The sequence below is a fragment of the Oncorhynchus masou genome, chromosome 31, assembly GCF_036934945.1.
Source record: "Oncorhynchus masou masou isolate Uvic2021 chromosome 31, UVic_Omas_1.1, whole genome shotgun sequence".
NCBI lineage: Eukaryota > Metazoa > Chordata > Actinopteri > Salmoniformes > Salmonidae > Oncorhynchus > Oncorhynchus masou.
Window position 1 is genome coordinate 39,453,175 of NC_088242.1, and position 19,076 is coordinate 39,472,250.

At 41.4% G+C, this 19,076-nt stretch overlaps 1 protein-coding gene across 1 annotated transcript in view; it reads left to right on the forward strand.

Moving 5' to 3' along the window:
• The first annotated feature begins 14,408 nt into the window (after positions 1–14,408).
• Positions 14,409–19,076, forward strand: part of tdrd1 (tudor domain containing 1) — a 90,737-nt gene continuing 86,069 nt past the window's right edge. Inside the window, exons 1-3 of the mRNA XM_064950951.1 lie at positions 14,409–14,459; positions 15,006–15,163; positions 18,933–18,979. Coding sequence (XP_064807023.1) covers positions 15,016–15,163; positions 18,933–18,979 — 195 coding nt within the window. The 5' untranslated portion in view covers positions 14,409–14,459; positions 15,006–15,015. The remainder of the gene's footprint in view (positions 14,460–15,005; positions 15,164–18,932; positions 18,980–19,076) is intronic.

Here is a 19,076-nt window from a genome sequence, read left to right on the forward strand (position 1 = left end):
CGGGAATATTCTAACTTCCTGAATAAGGAAATATCTCGATGAAATTCGAGAAACAATTAAATATCTAAAGAGTGGCAAGACCCCGGGCCCAGATGGATACCCTGGTGAATTCTATAAAACATTCAGCAACTTGCTCTCTCCCTACCTGCACAAAATGTTGGTTCAGGCCAATGAGGATGGAGCTCTCCCATCTACTTTGGATGAAGCGTTCATTGCAGTTATACATAAGAAGGATAAAGATCCGGAAGAGGGCGGGTCATACAGACCAATACCTCTCCTTAATACAGACCAAAATATTTGAGCAAAAACTCTGGCTAAGAGGCTTAGCACTTTATTTGGCAAATTGGTCCATTCGGACCAGACCGGCTCTATCCCTAACAGAAACTCATTCTTCAATCTCAGGCGCCTCTTCAACATTATGTATTCTCAGAGGTTACCCAACGTGGACCTTGCCGTCATATCTCTTGACGCCGAAAAGGCCTTTGACCAAGTTGAGTGGTCCTATCTGTTCAAGGCCCTACAGAAATGTAATATTGGAGATGGGTTCATAAATTGGATCCAGCTTTTATTTTGGAACCCCTGTGCGAGAATACTCACTAACCAATCATTGTCGCCCCGATTGAACCTTTTCAGAGGGACAAGGCAGGGTTGTGGGCTGTCGCCTATGCTCTTCGCCCTAATTATCGAACCTCTCGCTCAGGCGATTAGATCTCTTGCAGCAATACACGGCTATAATACTAAAGATACTCTAAATAAGATTTCACTATACGCAGATGACATCCTCCTCTATGTAACATAACCCCAGGCTAGTATTCCAGCTATTCTTGATGTCATCAATTTGTTTGGTACCTTCTCGGGATACAGAATAAATTTGAACAAGATTGAATGAATGCCCATACGGTCACAAAACACCTCCTGGCTAGAACATCTCCCAGTTATCTTCAGAAAAATTTACCTACCTAGGAATTGTAGTTACCAAACAATACTGCTTACTATTTAAAGAGAATTTCCCCTCTGATGCAAAAACTCAAGGCAAACATACAATTTTGGAGAACTCTCCCAATTTCTCTGCTCGGAAGAATTAATGCCATTAAAATGGTCTTCTTCCCACAACTGCTCTACCTATACCAGAACATTCCAGTATTCATACCTAAATCCTTTCATAAACAACTGGACTCAATTATCAATCCTTTCATCTGGGATTATAAAACACACAGGATAGGTAAAAAAACACCTCTGTAAATCCAAGATGGAAGGAGGACTGTCTCTCCCAAATGTTATATTTTATTACTGGGCCTCTAACCTCCGCGTTGTTACGTTTCTGCTGGATGACGCGCTTCCATCATCCAGCTGTCTTAGTATGGAGTGTGAGGAGTGCCCTTCTCCATTGGGGCTGTTATTTTGTCGCCTGTCAATCTGGAGATGTCACTTCATTGTAACAATCCTATTATACATAGCACAGTCCGAATCTGGAAGCAAATTAAAGTCCACTTTGAGCTTAGACCAATGTCATTCATGCTCCCTGTCTCCAGTAATCCCTCCTTTGCCCCCTCTAACCTTGATAACACCTTTGAGTGATGGGGAGAGTTGGGGATAAATACCATAGGGGATTTATATATAGAAGGGACCGTTGCTTCCTTTGAGTTGCTGAGGGAAACTTATTATCTTCCCAGAAGTAATTTTGTCAGATACCTACAAATTAAAGACTATGTTAGAAAACACCTCCCAACATTTGGGAATGCTAAACCTTCCATGTTTGACAGATGCATAAAAATATGCCCCAACTCAGATAAACTGATATTGCGTCTATATGATGCTTTTCAATCTGTTAGCACACCTTCTACAGATGCCATTAAGGCAAAATGGGAGGAAGAACTAGGAACTGACATTTCGGTGGCAGACTGGGAAGAGAGCCTGGAGTATATCCACACATGCTCCATTAATTCCAGACATCGTCTCATACAATTCAAGGTATTACACAGATTACACTATTCCAAAACTAAACTGCATAGGATATTTCCTGATACATCCCCTATGTGTGATAAATGTCAGGCTGCGCAGGGTACACTACTCCCCTGCTTTGCCATATGCTCTAGCTTGCATGGTTATTGGTGTGGAATTTTTGGGATCCTCTCTGAAGTTTGAGAGTTCAATAGACCCAGACCCGCTTCTGATAATCCTGGGAGTGTCTGATTCCCTAAACGAATTAACCAACCCCCCAAAACAACGAATCTCTTACAGTCTCATTTCGGCAAAAAAACTAATCTTGTTGTTTTGGAAAAGGAGTGAAGCGCCCTCTATCAAATTATGGCTCAGTGAATTGGCAAACACTGTACACTTAGAAAGAATTAGATATATTCTGAACAATAAATTATCAACATTTGATCAAATCTGGCAGCCTTTCCTCTCCTACCTGGACGAGTCGGTGCTGTGAATTTGTTCTTATTAACGCACTCTCAATTGTAATATTGTATTCTACCTTTGGGCAGCATGTGCTGGCCCCGCCACCAGAGCATCAACCCTCTTTCTTTCTACATGTCCTTGTTCTGTATGTCTTGTTTTGTAATATTTGTTTTGTACCTAGAACTCTGGGTCTTGTTGTTCCTGTCTGCTCTTTTATGTTCATATAGGTATAAAAGACAAGAATTGTATACCTATACACCATTCTTGTGTGTGTTCAATAAAAATATTTGAAACAGAAAAAAGACAAAGAAAGAAAGATCAATTGGATAAAACAATTTCTAAGAAGAACCACTTCTATGTGGAAACTTTATTCCTCATCACGTCTTCTTTGGGTGGTACACAGAAGATAACAAATAGTGCTAAGTCTGTATTATGGCAAGAACAGCTCAAATAAACTAAGGGAAATGACAGTCCATCATTACTTTCAGACATGAAGGTCAGTCAATCAGGAAATTTCAAGAACTTTTAAAGTTTCTTCAAGTGCAGCCGCAAAAATCAAGCGCTATGATGAAACTGTCTCTCATGAGGACTGCCACTGGAAAGGAAGACTCAGAGTTACCTGTGCTGCAGAGGATAAGTTCATTAGATTTAAATTCAGGCCAAATAAATACAGCCAAAGTTCAAAGTTCAAGTAACAGACACAACATCAACTGTTCAGAGGAGACTGCGTAAATCAGGCCTTCATGGCTGAATTGATGCAAAGAAACCACTACTAAAGGACACCAATTTCAAAGAAAAGACTTGCTTGGGCCAAGAAACACGAGCAATGGACATTAGACCGGTGGAAATCTGTCCTTTGATCTGATGAGTCCAAATTTGAGATTTTTGGTTCCAACTGCTGTGTCTTTGTGAGACGCTGAGTACGTGAATGGATGATATCCACAAGTGTGGTTACCACCATGAAGAATGGAGGAGGTGGTGTGATGGTACAGGGGTGACTTGCTGGTGACACTGTCTGTGATTTATTTAGAATTTAAGGAACACTTAACCAGCATGGCTACCAAAGCATTCTGCAGAGATATGTTATCCTATCTGGTTTAAGCTTAGTGGGACTATCATTTGTTTTTAAAGCAGGACAATGACTCAAAACACACCTCCAGGCTGTGTAAGGGCTATTTGACCAAGAGGGAGAGTGATGGAGTACTGCATCAGATGACTTGACATCCACAATCTCCCGACCTCAACCCAACGGAGATGGTTGAGGATAAGTTGGAGTGCAGAGTGAAAGAAAAGCAGTCAACAAGTGCTCAGCATGTGAACATTCCTTCATGACTGTTGGGAAAGCATTCCAGGTGAAGCTGGTTGAGAGAATGCCAAGAGTGTGCAAATATGTCATCAAGGCAAAGGGTGGCTATTTTGAAGAATCTAAATTATATTTTGATTTGTTTAACACTTTTTTGGTAAAAGAATACAGACATTGGACAGAGGGAGATTGGAAAAATCTATTATGGACAGACAAATCTAAGTTGGAGGTGTTCGGATCACAAAGGAGAACATTCGTGAGACGCAAAAAAATGAAAAGATGCTGGGAGAGTGCTTGACGCCATCTGTCAAGCATGATGGAGGAAATGTGATAGTTTGGGGGGTGCTTTGGTGGTGATAAAGTGGGAGATTTGTACAGGGTAAAACGGGATCTTGAAGGAAGGCTTTCACTCAATTTTGCAACGCCATGACATGCCCTGCGGACGGTGCTTAATTGGAGCCAATTTCCTCCAATATCAGGGCAATGACACAAAGCACAGCTCCAGACAATGCAATAACTATTTAGGGAAGCAGTAGTCAACTGGTATTCTGTCTTTAATGGAGTGGCCAGCACAGTCAACGGATCTCAAACCTATTGAGCTGCTGTGGGATAAGCTTGACCGTAAGAAAGCAAAGTTTGAAGGACACAATTATTATTTAAATTAAAAATAATTATTTCTAACTTTGTCAACATCTTGACTATATTTCCTATTCATTTTGCAACTCATTTCATTTATGTTTTCATGGAAAACAAGGACATTTCTAAGTGACACCAAACTTTTGAACGGTAGTGAACCAGTGATTTAAAAAAAAAACTGTAATAAAACAACCCGGGAGACCAGGGGCATGCTTTTGTATGTTACTCAATCCCATTGGCATACTACTACAGTATGACTTGTCTCTCTGTTTGCCAAAATGAATACGTTTACAGTGTATGGTAACACTTTATTTTGAATGTCCATGTGTAGATGCTCTACAGACTATCAGTAACATTTCAACTTATTATCTACTAACCCTTACCCCAACCCTTATTCTAAACTTAACTCTAACCGTAGCAAGCAGTTGCTTAGCAACACATAGTGTTCTGATAGCTGTACTTCTGTACAAAGTATTATATTGTCGTATGTTGTCATCTAGTTGCAAAGTTGGGTACTGTAGCTTTTAATTTGCTAACTCTCGGTGCAGAGCTATTTCCTGTCAGAACAATCCGAGAACAACAGACAGACAACCTCTATTTTTCCATTTTACTAGGCCTTGGTTAAAGTCTATAAGTACTTTTAGTTATTAGGACATGCTTTTGCCAATTCAAATTGTGTTTTGAGAATATTTATGATTTTTTTACATGTTTATTCTAGTTTCTAAGTTCCGATGATGCTAAGCTAATTGCGCTAACTATTGCCCATTCACTTAACATTGTGTTTTAGCATGCTAGCTAATGTTTCGTGACGAAATTTAGCTTCTTTGGGTTTTGGATGTATATAACTATTTTAAGTGTTCAGATATCTCTTATGTCAGAGCTAAAGTCACTGAAAGGGCAAGGCGCCAAATTCAAAACAACAAAAATCTCATAATTAAAATACCTCAAACATACAAGTATTTTACACCATTTTAAAGATAAAAATTCTCGTTAATCCAGCCACAGTGTCTCATTTCAAAAAGGATTTACAGCAAAAGCACCACAAACAATTATGTTAGGTCACCACCAAGCCACAGAAAAACACTGCCATTTTTCCAGCCAAAGAGAGAAGTCACAAAAAGCAGAAATAGAGATAAAATTAATCACTAACCTTTGATGATCTTCATCAGATGACACTCATAGGACTTCATGTTACACAATACATGTATGTTTTGTTTGATAAAGTTCATATTTATATCCAAAAATCTGAGTTTACATTGGCGTGTTACGTTCAGTAGTTCTTGACTCCATGTGGTGATATTGCAGAGAGCCACATTAATTTACAGAAATTCTCATAATAAACATTGATAAAGATACGACTATTATATATGGACATTTAGATAAACTTCTCCTTAATGCAACCACTGTCAGATTTCAAAAAAACTTTTACGGAGTAAGCAAACCATACAGTATGTCACGACTTCTACCGAAGTCGTTACCTCTCCTTGTTCGGGCGGGGCTCGGCGGTCGACGTCACCAGTCTTCTTGCCATCATTGGTACATTTTTCATTTTCCATTGGTTTTGTCTTGTCTTCCCACACACCTGTTTTCAATCCCATTCATTACCTGTTGTGTATTTAACCCTCTGTTTCCCCTCATGTCTTTGTCGGAGATTGTTTTATTGTCAGTGTAGTTTTATGTATAGGTGCGCGACGGGTCCTCGTACCCATGTTTGTTTATATCTGTACATTTTAGTGTTTTGGAGCATGTTGCGTGGACATTTAGTAAAAGACTCCATTTTACACTCCTGTGCCTGACTTCTCTGCCACCTATACACGCAACGCCGACACAGTAATCTGAGTACAGCCTTTAGACACCAAAGCAGCCAAAAAGATTGGGTAGTCAACATTACTCAGAAATAGCATTTTAAATATTCACTAACCTTGGATCTTCATCAGAATGCACTCCCAGGAATCAGAGTTCCACCATAAATGTTTGATTTGTTCGATAATGTCCATCAGTTATGTCCAAATATCTTCTTTTGTTAGGGTGTTTGGTAAACAAATCCAAAAGCACGTTCAGTTTGCACAGAAAGTCGGACGAAAAGTTAAAAAAGTTCCGTTACAGCCCGTAGAAACATGTTAAACTAAGTATGGAATCAATCTTTAGGATGTTTTTAACATAAAACTTCATTAATGTTCCAACCGGACAATTCCTTTGTCTGTACAAATGAAGTGGAACGTAGCTACCTTTGACGTGAGCGTGCCAGACCGAGGCTGTGGCACTCTGCCAGACCACTCACTCAAAAAGCCCTTATGAGCCCCTCCTTTAGAGTAGAATCCTCAAAACAGGTTTTAAATGCTGTTGACATCTAGTGGAAGCCTTGGGAAGTGAAACATAACTAATATCACCCTGTATCTTCAATGGGGGCTGAGTTGAAAAACTACAAACCTCAGATTTACCACTTCCTGGTTGGATTGTTTTCTCAAGTTTTTGCCTGGCATATGATTTCTGTTATACTCACAGACATCATTCAAACAGTTTTAGAAACTTCAGAGTGTTTTCTATCCAAAAGTACTAATAAGGGTAGCCTAGTGGTTAGAGCATTGGACTAGTAACCGAAAGGTTGCAAATTCAAATCCCCGAGCTGACAAGGTACAAAATCTGTCGTACTGCTCCTGAACAGGCAGTTAACCCACTGTTCCGAGGCAGTCATTGAAAATGAGAATTTGTTCTTAACTGACTTGCCTAGTAAAATAAAGGTAAAAAATAATATTCATATTCTAGCTTTTACGGCTGAGTAGCAGGCAGCTTAATTTGGGCACGTTTTTCATCCAAGCTACCACACCCCAAAGAAGTTAAGCTACATGGACACTTAGATTGTGTGTATATGTTTTGTGGCACCTTTACTGTGACGCAAATTGTCATCATTTCTGCACGGTCATTTTGGCTAGCTAGGCTTGTTTTCTTGCTGCTAGCTCATGATAGAAATGATGTTCTTTATTTGTATCCATTTGTGTGAATGTATATAGTGATTTTTCTAATACATTTTCTCCTTTCTGTGTCTGTAACAGTTTTACCAAGAAATATATTCTACTAAAGATTCTTAATGGCACCAGTGTCTCCCTGATTCTTTATTGGAAGAGTGTAAGCTGTCTGCCAAGCTTAGTAGCTTACACATTGTGAGGTCAGAACAGTAAAAACACTGACTACACGACAGGCCCAGCCACAGGAAAAGTGGATCCCTTCTTCACATCGCTATCCAGCCAGACTCTTCAGCCATCAGACTTCATCACAGGGAAGCAACCCTAGCTCATCATGCAACAACCAAAGGATCAAGGTAACACCCCAGCTTTCTTCTGCATCCAGATATAGAGGGCAGCCCATACAACACGCTGGAGACCAGGTCACAGTGCTCAAGCTCTAGAGACTAGAGACATCAGCTAGTGCTGAAGCTGCCAGGTCACAATGCACGAGTCCAAGGCATTCGAGTCACTCTAACCTGTCATCAGCTAGTAGTGCAGGCTCGTGCTGAAGCAGAGGCGGCATGCACACTGGCTTCCTATGCTATACGTGAAGCGGATATCATTAGAGAACAAGCCTGCATAGAAGAAGAGCAGCAAAGGGTTACGGCTGAAGCAGCTGCCCTGGCAGCTAGAAGGAAAGCAGAGGTAAAAGCACACTTGCATGTTCTCAAACAGCCTGAGGTTCTGGAAGCAGCTGCCAAAGATTAAAACATGGAGTCACATCGTCTGATAGAAACACAGATGACACCTCTCAGCACAGTTCAACGCACCTGTGAGTATGTACAATCGCACACAACCATGTACACTGATCCACCTCACCATGACCCAAGGTCATTGGATTCATCAAAGGTCCATCCAGCAGTGGTCAACGTTGGTACAACCGGATAATACAAAACTGAACCGGCCCACCGATTTGGCAAACAAAGTGGTCATGAGCACAGAGGTCTACCTGTCAGTCCTTCAGGTAACCAGCAGAACGGCAAAAAATATTCCCCCCTCTCCACCTCTCACCATTAAAAGCTACAGAGGTACGATCATGTCTATAGGAGAACAACTCCACAACATTGGGCGGTCCAACCAAGCTCACCTGCCGTCTCCTCAGCCACAACCACGGCCTGCAACTGCCTTCAGAGAGGACCGACCTGACACATCAGGAGCTACAGATGTAACTAAATACCTGATACATCGTGAAATGGTGAGTTCCGGGCTATTGAAGTTTGAAGACTTCCAGAAGACATCCATCCAGAAAACTATTGGGCCTGGAAATCATCCTTTCTTAGCAACACCGAATATCTAAATCTGACAGCCAGAGAAGAGCTGGACCTTCTCTCCAAATGGCTTGGACCAGAATCATCTGAGCAGGCCAAGAGAATCAGATCGGTGCACGTCCACAACGCAACAGCAGGGCTCACGATGGTATGGCAGAGACTTGAAGACTGCTACGGTTCACCTGAAGTGATTGAAAACGCACTTCTGCAGAAAATTGAAGGTTTTCCAAGATCACAAACAAAGACAACAAGAGAGCTTGGAGACATGCTTCTAGAGCTGGAGGCAGCTAAAGCTGGTGGACACCTTCCAGTCCTCTCATATCTAGACACATCTCACAGTGTCAATCCAATCATAGAGAAGCTCCCCTACAGCCTCCAAGAAAGATGGATCTCACAAGCATTGAAATACAAGGAAGATCGTCGGGTTGCATTCACACCGTTCTCCTTCGCCAATCTTATTGTCAACCAAATGAGGACCCGCAACGATCCAAGCTTCACCTTCCTAAACACACGATCCAAGCTCCACAAATACTGAAAAACCATCGGAGAAGCACAACAGAGAGCACAGAACTCCTGTGTCCGTACCGAAGACAGAAGTTTTATCCCAGTCTGAAGCTAACCAGGCTCATCCCTCAAGAAAGACAGTTGAGGAGCCAAACAAACAGTGTCCATTACACAACAAGCCTCCCCTCTGGGAAAATGCTGCAGTTTCAGGAGCTGGAAACTGGATGAACGCAAGTCTTATCTCAAGGACAACCACACCTGTTTCAGATGTTGTGCTTCAACCAAACATCTTGCAAAAGACTGAGTCAGCGGTGCAGTGCAAAGAGTGCGACAGTGATAGACATCCGTCTGCATTACATTCAGGGCCAACCCCATGGAAAACGGAGAACTCCGTAGCCAAGAAAGACCATGGCGAGGAGCATAGGGCAACACCTGCAGTAACCTCAAAGAGCACTGCGAACTGTGAAGAGGCAGTCAGCTCAAGATCATGTTCCAAGATATGCATAGTCAAAGTGTATCCCGCAGGTCACTGTCATGTTTACCGCCTCTCCGGCCTCTAGGTCACCAGACTGCTCATTATGGCGCACACCTGTCACCATCATTACGCACACCTACGCATCATCAGACTGACCTGGACTCCATCACCTCCTTGATTACCTGCCCTATATATGTCACACTTGGTTCCTTCCCCAGGCATCATTGTTTCTGTTTCTTGTCTGTGGGTAAGTAATAATGAAGTTCATTGCAACTGCAAGGATAACTGTATGTCTGGAAGAAAATAAAGAGTAATAAATTGTAAGGTATTAAAGTATTTTCTTCATAATAAAAGACAAAATATAGGGTAACTTGTTGGCTACATTCACAGTACACTTGGACAAAAATACAGTCGAACAGATGTATTTTTAATAGTGTCTGCTCTGAAACACCTCATTCATTACAGTGTGGTAAATGAGTTTCCACACATTTACCCAATTTCTGAACTGACTCTTTCTACACCAGCAAAGATTCTGGTCATTGACTACAATTACTCTTATCATGCAGTACACATTTGTTGTCATGATTGTCCTATGGAGTAGACCAAAGCGCAGCATGGTTAGAATACATTATTTAATGAAGAACACTTAAACAAAAAAATGAATAAGACGACCGTGACCGCTATATAAACAATATACTAACGTGCAACATAACAGACAATAACCCACGAAATAGCCAAAGAAGATGGCTGCCTACATATGGTTCCCAATCAGAGACAACGATAAACACCTGACTATAATTGAGAACCAATCTAGGCAACCATAGACCTACATAGACACCTAGATGACCTACATAAACACCTAGATGGACACAACCCCATAAATCTACAAAACCCCTAGACAGTCCAAATACCCTAGATGAGACAAAAACACACATACCACCCTTGTCACACCCTGACCTAACCAAAATATATAAAGAAAACAAAGAATACTCAGGTCAGGGTGTGACAGCAGTGCACTGTTTATCTGGAATTGAGTATTGAACGAAGCCAAGCATCATTCATAACATACACACTAACTATATAACATACAATTACACTGAGTTTATAGAACATTAACACTTTCCTAATATTGAGTTCCACCCGCGCCCCCCCCTTTTCCCTCAGAACTGCCTCAATTCGTCAGGGCATGGTGTCGAATGCATTCCACAGGGATGCTGGCCCATGTTGACTCAAACTTCCCATAATCGGCTGGATGTCCTTTGGGTGGTTGACCATTCTTGATACAGACAGGAAACATTTGAGAGTGAAAAACCCATCAGCGTTGCAGTTCCTGACACAAACCAGTGCGCCTGGCACCTACTACCATACCCCATTTAAAGGCACTTAAATAATTTGTTTTGTCCATTCACCCTCTGAATGGCACACATACACAATCCATTTCTCAATTGTCTCAAGGCTTAGAAATCCTTCTTTAACCTGTCTCCTCCCCTTCATCTCAACTGATTGAAGTGGATTTAACAAGTGACATTAATAAGGGATCATAGCTTTCACCTGGATTCACCTGGTCAGTCTGTAGTGGAAAGAGCAGGTGTCCTTAATGTTTATTATACTGTGTACATGCATATATTATTACCAACCTCCAGGGAATTAGACACAGGTCCTGGTGCAGCCCAACCTTCAGCTCCAGCCTCAGCCCAACCTCCTGCCTCAGCCCAACCTCCAGCTCCATCCTCAGCCCAACCTCCAGCTCCATCCTCAGCCCAACCTCCAGCTCCATCCTCAGCCCAACCTCCAGCTCCATCCTCAGCCCAACCTCCAGCTCCATCCTCAGCCCAACCTCCAGCTCAATCCTCAGCCAAACCTCCAGCTCAATCCTCAGCCAAACCTCCAGCTCCATCCTCAGCCAAACCTCCAGCTCCATCCTCAGCCAAACCTCCACCTCCAGCCTCAGCCAAACCTCCAGCCTCAGCCAAACCTCCATCCTCAGCCAAACCTCCATCCTTAGCCAAACCTCCATCCTTAGCCTCAGCCCAACCTAATGTCTGTTTTTTCATGTACTTTTGCTGTTCTATATTATTTTGTCTCTTGGAATTCAAGAGTCAATGCAATTCACACTTGGCCTTAATGTTCTACTTGTCTACTAATAAATTCAAACTAAAGCTTTGTGCAAGTTTTTTCCTATCATGCTGTACCAAAATAAATTACCACCAACTCTGTGTGGCAATAAAGAGTCTTGCTGTGACCAGTGTAACAGACCAATCTAAAGGCACAACACACAGACGAGATGGGAGACCACACCAGTCCGTCACATTATTCCTTTTGATCTGGGACGGCCATCGGTCAACAACGAATGCACCAGACTACTCTACACAAAAACTAAACTGAAACTATAGAAGAGCAAATGAGCCGTCGTGGGGCAGTGTGCCCACAAAAGCCTGGGACTTGGTTGGAGGCAGTACAGGCTCGTATTCAATCGGCACCAAACAGAATATATAATAATAATAATATATCCCATTTAGCAGACGCTTTTGTCCAAGGCGACTTACAAGTCGGCTGGGGCCACTACTTTTACATATGGGTGGCCCCAGCAGGAATCGAACCCACGACGCTTGGCGTTGCAAGCGCCATGCTCTACCGACTGAGCCACACAGGCCCAGAATGAAAATGGACTGAAACTGCAAGGGACTAACTGAACTTGTCCTATAAGAAAGGCTTGTTTTTAGTTTTCCATTGAAAAGTAGAGTTCTGCTAAGATCTGCACCAATAAATACAAACTAGTACTCACATAGGTTACAGCAGATCTACCTACTCTCTTCCTGGAGATCAACCATCCTGTGGGTATTCAGTACAACCCTAACATAACATACCTGATTCAGCTAGTTGAGGATCATGTTCCAGGCCCTGACCAAATTGCAGATAATGTATTGCATCAACCAATAGTTGCTTTCTACGTCACGTCATCAACTGCGCAGTCGGGTATTAGATTATTATACCGCTATATCATTTGGGTTCCATTCCTGCCTGACTACATTGCAAACGCCTGTCAGATCTCACAAAGCTTGGATAGGTGTTTAACATATCAGCTAACCACATCCTATGATATAGGAATGTAATGCCCGACAGTAGATGACATGGCGCACAACCATAGGTTGATACAATGCAACGTCTTCAAGGTAATCAGGTGTAACGGATGTGAAACGCTAGCTTAGTTAGCGGTGGTGCGCGCTAAATAGCGTTTCAATCGGTGACGTCACTTGAAGTAGTAGTTCCCCTTGCTCTGCAAGGGCCGCGGCTTTTGACTGTTGTTGATGTGTGCAGAGAGACCCTGGTTCGCGCCCGGGTATGGGCGAGGGGACGGTCTAAAGTTATACTGTTACATTGATGCTGTTGACCCGGATAACTGGTTGCTGCGGAAAAGGAGGAGGTCAAAAGGGGGGTGAGTGTAACGGGTGTGAAACGGCTAGCTTAGTTAGCGGTGCGCGCTAAATAGCGTTTCAATCGGTGACGTTACTTGCTCTGAGACCTTGAAGTAGTAGTTTGGGTATGGGCGAGGGGACGGTCTAAAGTTATACTGTTACACAAGCAGGAACACCACCAGTATGTGGTTAGGTGATATGTTCACCACTAGCCTCGCGTGGCCATCCTTCCAAATATTGTCTTGGAAGTCTGGAGAAATCCAGTATAGGATTCTGGGTTTGGATGGGAGGGTAGGTTTTTGTTCAGACCGTTATCTAGCGCACCTAACTAACTGGATGAATAGTTTAATCATGTTAGTTATTACTGGGTTTGGAGCGAAAACCTATAGGGTAGTAGCTCCAGGAACAGAGTTGGTCAGCCCTGCAATAGTGATTTGGGATTTGTAAAAAAAAAAAAAAAAAAAGTAGAGGCCAATAAATCATCAAATAATCTGAGCAATTTATGCTAATCTGTTCCGTTAAGTATCCGTTATAATACACTCAGAAGTTATGAAGCAATGAAGACCCATGGAACGCACCCGTGTCGACCAGCGACGTGTCCGCGGGCTTGCAAAGCAACCGTACGGAGCCTTGCAATGAACGCACCGGTGTAGACCTGCAACGGGCCCGATGGCAAGCAACGCGACCACGGGCTAGCAATGTCAGTGCAATGCTCACTCATTATTTATCAATTACCATTCCTATTGTGGGCAAGGGAGGTCTGGGTGTCGGCGTGCTGGAAATGTGATCTCGCGTTATTGTGTCATTGTTAGTACAGTACATCTACACCACGATGTGACACGTTGATTTGAACCTTCTGACCAACTAGTGGGTCAGGCGGTGCCCCACTGTTTGATTCATATCGCTTGATTTCTAATAATAGTTGATAATTATATCGACTGATTGCAATTGTATCGCATGCACCGACAGAGTTGCAACCGATGAATATGCTTTAGACAAAACACAAGTATACATTTTGAAACATAAACAATATTTCCTCAGTTTGCCACTTGAAATTACAATTTGGAGGGTCGTTCTAATGAAACTTCAGTCAGAACTACGAACTTCTGATAACTCCGACAGCACATGAACGCCCCAAATATCTCGCCTGGACAGGTTAAAATAAAAGACACATTTGAAAAACGAACACCATTAATTTGTCTACCCTATTGCCTCTTTAATTCACAAAAGGGCTCTAGAGGGCATAGATCTAATTAGCATCATAAAAGTATAATACAAAACCAATAAATATATATTTTTTGGTATATAGACAATGTAGACGTAGAACAAAAAATAGCAATTTGACACGCGCAAAATGTGGAGCGCAGCGCGTGGACATTGTCTAGTCCAGCGCGTGGGTGGATATCAGAAACGGAAAGGCACAACACCGTGTGTGACGGTGAAAGACAGGTACATTCACATTTATCACCAAATTACATAACAAAGAATTATGTTCTCATTGGAATAATGCACGTCTTTCATGTTCACACTATAAATGACTTCATATTCCAATTAGTTTTTATGCAGCCTTTGGGTTTAGCTACAAAGTAATTGGCTAGCGTCTCGCTGAGTTTGCCAGTTCATTTCGTTAGTAGTTAACGTTACTGGAGTTGGCTAAATAGTTAATTTACTAGAACGTTAAGTAGTGATTAGATAGCTAGACTAATTGAAGTGTTGTCTTCCAATGATATGGTGCAAACTCAAGGTTACTTAACTAGCTAGTTATATTGGGACACATCTTGCTAGCTATATTTCGAAGGCACATTTAACTTGCCACGATGATAGGAGAGGAAAATAACTACGTTCACCACCAGTTGGCTAGCTAGTAGTCATTCGTCAAACAACTTGGTTAGCTACATGGTTGCTCGCAAACGAAGTGCCAAAACAATCTTGGAGTGATATGGTAATGTTTCAACAACCTAGCTAAGACTGTTTTTAATATGGTCTTTGATTTAGGTTTGACAGCATGATCATGAACCGTGGATCTTTCCAAAACGTGATGCAACCCAACATGCCTTTGAGGAGGCCGTCAACCAGCCCAGCAGGTGCCACTGCAACCCCAAGGGCCCCTGGCACAACACCAGACCGGCCTCTAGCGAACTCCAACGGGGATGGTATTTGTATGAATGTGCTATGCAATGTGTCAAATGATAGTTGATTAGTGATAATGTCATTTTGAAATACAGCTCCTGGATTTATTTAACTGTAATGGCTGCTTGATATTCATAATGGTTATGCTGAATGTCTGTTATGAATACTGTAGTAATTTTATTAGGTAGGGTGTTAGGGGTCAAAATTATATTATGGTTCTGGTATTATACTTTGGATTGCATGCTATAGAGAAGCTTCTCAGGAACACAGAACACTTTATTTCATGAGGATACGACTTAACATTGCTGAGATCTTATTTTCAAGTGATTGGAAAAGGTCAAAAAGGTTGTGGACTGGTCAATGTTAATCCCTAGTCAGTAGGGATGCACGATATATCGGTGAACATCGGAATCGGACAATATTAGATACAAATGCCAACATCGGTTGGTGTCTAGCTTAACCTGTTATGGCTGAAATCCCGATACCGTTTGGTATACATCTCCAAACTCTAATTCTGGTCAGCGTTATATCGGACAAAAAAATTCAAAAAGTGATATTACCGGTCAAAGAAACATTTTAAACTAAGTACAGAATCAATCATTAGGATGTTTTTAACCGGAGTACTCCTTCTTGTCTTCTTGAGCAATGGAACACAAGTGACTACCATGAGGGAAAAGTGAGATCACAAAATGTCTGCTTGATGGACATCTGATATATTCTGCTCTCACATTCACTCCCACAACAACATAGACATCATTATAATTTCTATTGATGGTTGACATCTAGTGTAGAGGTCGACTGATTAATCGGAATGGTCGTTTTAATTAGGGCCGATTTCAAGTTTTCGTAACAATCGGAAATCGGTATTTTTGTGCACTCCATTTACCAATTTAAATATTTTTTTTACACCTTTATTTAATCTTTATTTAACTGGGCAAGTCAGTTAAGAACATTCTTATTTTCAATGATGGCCTAGGAACGGTGGGTTAACTGCCTTGTTCAGGGGCAGAACGACAGATTTTCACATTGTCAGCTCGGGGGATCCAATCTTGCAACCTTAACTAGTCCAACGCAATAACGACCTGCCTCTCTCGTTGCACTCCACAAGGAGTTACGCGAATGCAGTAAACCAAGGTAAGTTGCTAGCTAGCATTAAACTTATCTTATAAAAAACAATCATTCATAATCACTAGTTAACTACACATGGTTGATATTACTAGATATTATCTAGCGTGTCCTGCGTTGCATATAATCTGACTGAGCATACAAGTATCTGACTGAGCGGTGGTAGGCAGAAGCAGGCGTGTAAACTTTCATTCAAACAGCACTTTAGTGCGTTTTGCCAGCAGCTCTTCGTTGTGCATCAAGCATTGCGCTGTTTATGACTTCAAGCCTATCAACTCCCGAGATGAGGCGTGTGTAACCGAAGTGAAATGGCTAGCTAGTTAGCGCGCGCTAATTGTCGTTGTGTTGCTGTTTCGAGCCCAGCGAGCGAGAGAGGGACGGAAGCAATACTGTTACACTGGCAATACTAAAGTGCCTATAAGAACATCCAATAGTCAAAGGTTAATGAAATACAAATGTTGCATAGCGAAATAGTCATATAATTCCTATAATAACTACAACCTAAAACTTCTTACCTGGGAATATTGAAGACTCATGTTAAAAGGAACCACAAGCTTTCATATGTTCTCATGTTCTGAGCAAGGAACTGAAACATTAGCTTTCTTACATGGCACATATTTTACATGGAACATATTGCACTTTTACTTTCTTCTCCAACACTTTGTTTTTGCATTATTTAAACCAAATTGAACATGTTTCATTATTTACTTGAGGCTAAGTAGATTTTATTGATGTATTATATTACGTTAAAATAAGTTTTCATTCAGTATTGTTGTAATTGTCATTATTACAAATAAATAAATAAATACATAAATTGTCCGATTTAATCGGTATCTGATTTTATGGTCCTCCAATTATCGGTTATCGGCTTTTATAGCCCTCCAATAATCGGTATCAGCGTTGAAAAATTATAAGCGGTCGACCTCTAATCTAGTGGAACCCCTAGGCAGTGCAACATCATTCACATCAAGGGGATTTCATTGGGGACTCTGGTGAATACATACAAGCTCAGGTTTCTGACTTTCTGTTTTGATTTCAACTCAGGATTTTGCCTGCCAATGTGAGTTCTGTTATACTCACAGACATCATTCAAACAGTTTGAGAAACTTTAGTGTCTTCTATCCAATACTACTAATAATATGCAAATATTAGCAACTATGACTGAGGAGCAGGCCGTTTGATATGGGCATATTTCATCCAAGCTACTCAGTACTGCCCCTGCAGCCATAAGAAGTTAACGCCGACGTTAAAAACCGATGTCAAAGCTACCATGCATACCTATATAACGTAGGTACATGGCATAATGACGCCACATAAAATTTTGCGCAACACAGCATTCCGAACCTAGCCCACGATGTCTGTGTGGATCGTGCAGTCAAAAAGTTGAGCAGTCATTTGTAAGAGTAAGACAATTTCAGCGAGACAACTCAAAGGCGAAATCCATTAAAGCCAAGATAATGGAATTCATTGCCCTTGACAATCAACCGTTCTCTGTCGTGGGTGATGTTGGCTTTCACCGACTGGTCGAGCACCATTACACTCTACCAAGTGCGCTATTTTTCAGATGTTGCCCTACCGGAGTTACACAGTAATAGTGTCACTGCTATTAGCTTCACGACATACATACTATGGAACGCCGATTGGGTCTTTGCGTGTCAAAAAAGATACAGTAGCACAGTCAAAGCTGTGCAAACAAGCAACCACCGGCCACGAACGATGTGTTTACAATACGCGTTTGTAATAAAGCATAATTTGTTGGACTTCTGGGGTAGCTAGCTTTAGCTCGGTACCTAGCTAGCACCAATGCAGCCAGCCTGAAAACAATGGCCAGTAGAAACTGCAGCCATTTTCATTGTTCTTAGCAATGATTTAGGAATCCTTGTAAGTATTAGCAAGGTTGCCACTTGTTCGCCTATTGAAATGGAACTTCAATTCATGAAAATTAATAACTAGCCAGCAACTTAACCCTGTTGCCCAAAGCTAACGTTACAAGTAGCCAGCTAACTTCATCTGGCTCATGAGGCTCGACCGGACTGCGCTGTGAAGTTAGCCATAATAAGGATTTGGTACAATAATATAATTTGCGGGTTTGCCTTCAAAATAAAAGTTTGACAGTGATGTAAATGAATACAAATACTTTTATGTTGAAGGCTAAATTCAAAGTCCACTATTGTGGCTAATCCTTATTGTGGCTAGCTTCACATAGATGGGTGCGACCACCATTAACCAAATAAGAACTGTCTTAGAATTTAGGGTTATTTTAGATGACACCTAGCTAACTATAGCTACTGAAACAGATGTCATTTTGCTATGTTTTTGGGGAAGAACATTGTTTGCATCCATGAGCTAGCTAGCTTTTTTTTAATGACCAGCACTGTAGATGCGTGAGACAACTTTACCAGCATCATGGCATAGGTATCATTGTGACAAATGAAATACGAGTGAAACCGTAATCAACGTGTAATAACTACGTAAAACATTAATGAATGTGTTCAATTATTACGTTATGTGCAGTCATATTCACATGCAAGTTTTCAAATGATTTGTATTTTTACATTTATTTGACTGCTGTTTTTTTGTCGAATTCTCGCATTGCGTCCATTGTTTGTTGCGTCACCTAACACCCTAATTTTAGCATGTAAATAATAATAATTTTCTTTGTCAAAGCCGAGGCCAGCCGAAAAGAAACTACTGTACTCACAAACGGCTCTATGGTATGCATTTATTATTTTTCTATTGTAATATAAATTTTCTATCTCTCAAATGTAAGGCCTGCCTGAAAGGCAGTGACAACATGTGTAACATCTGTTA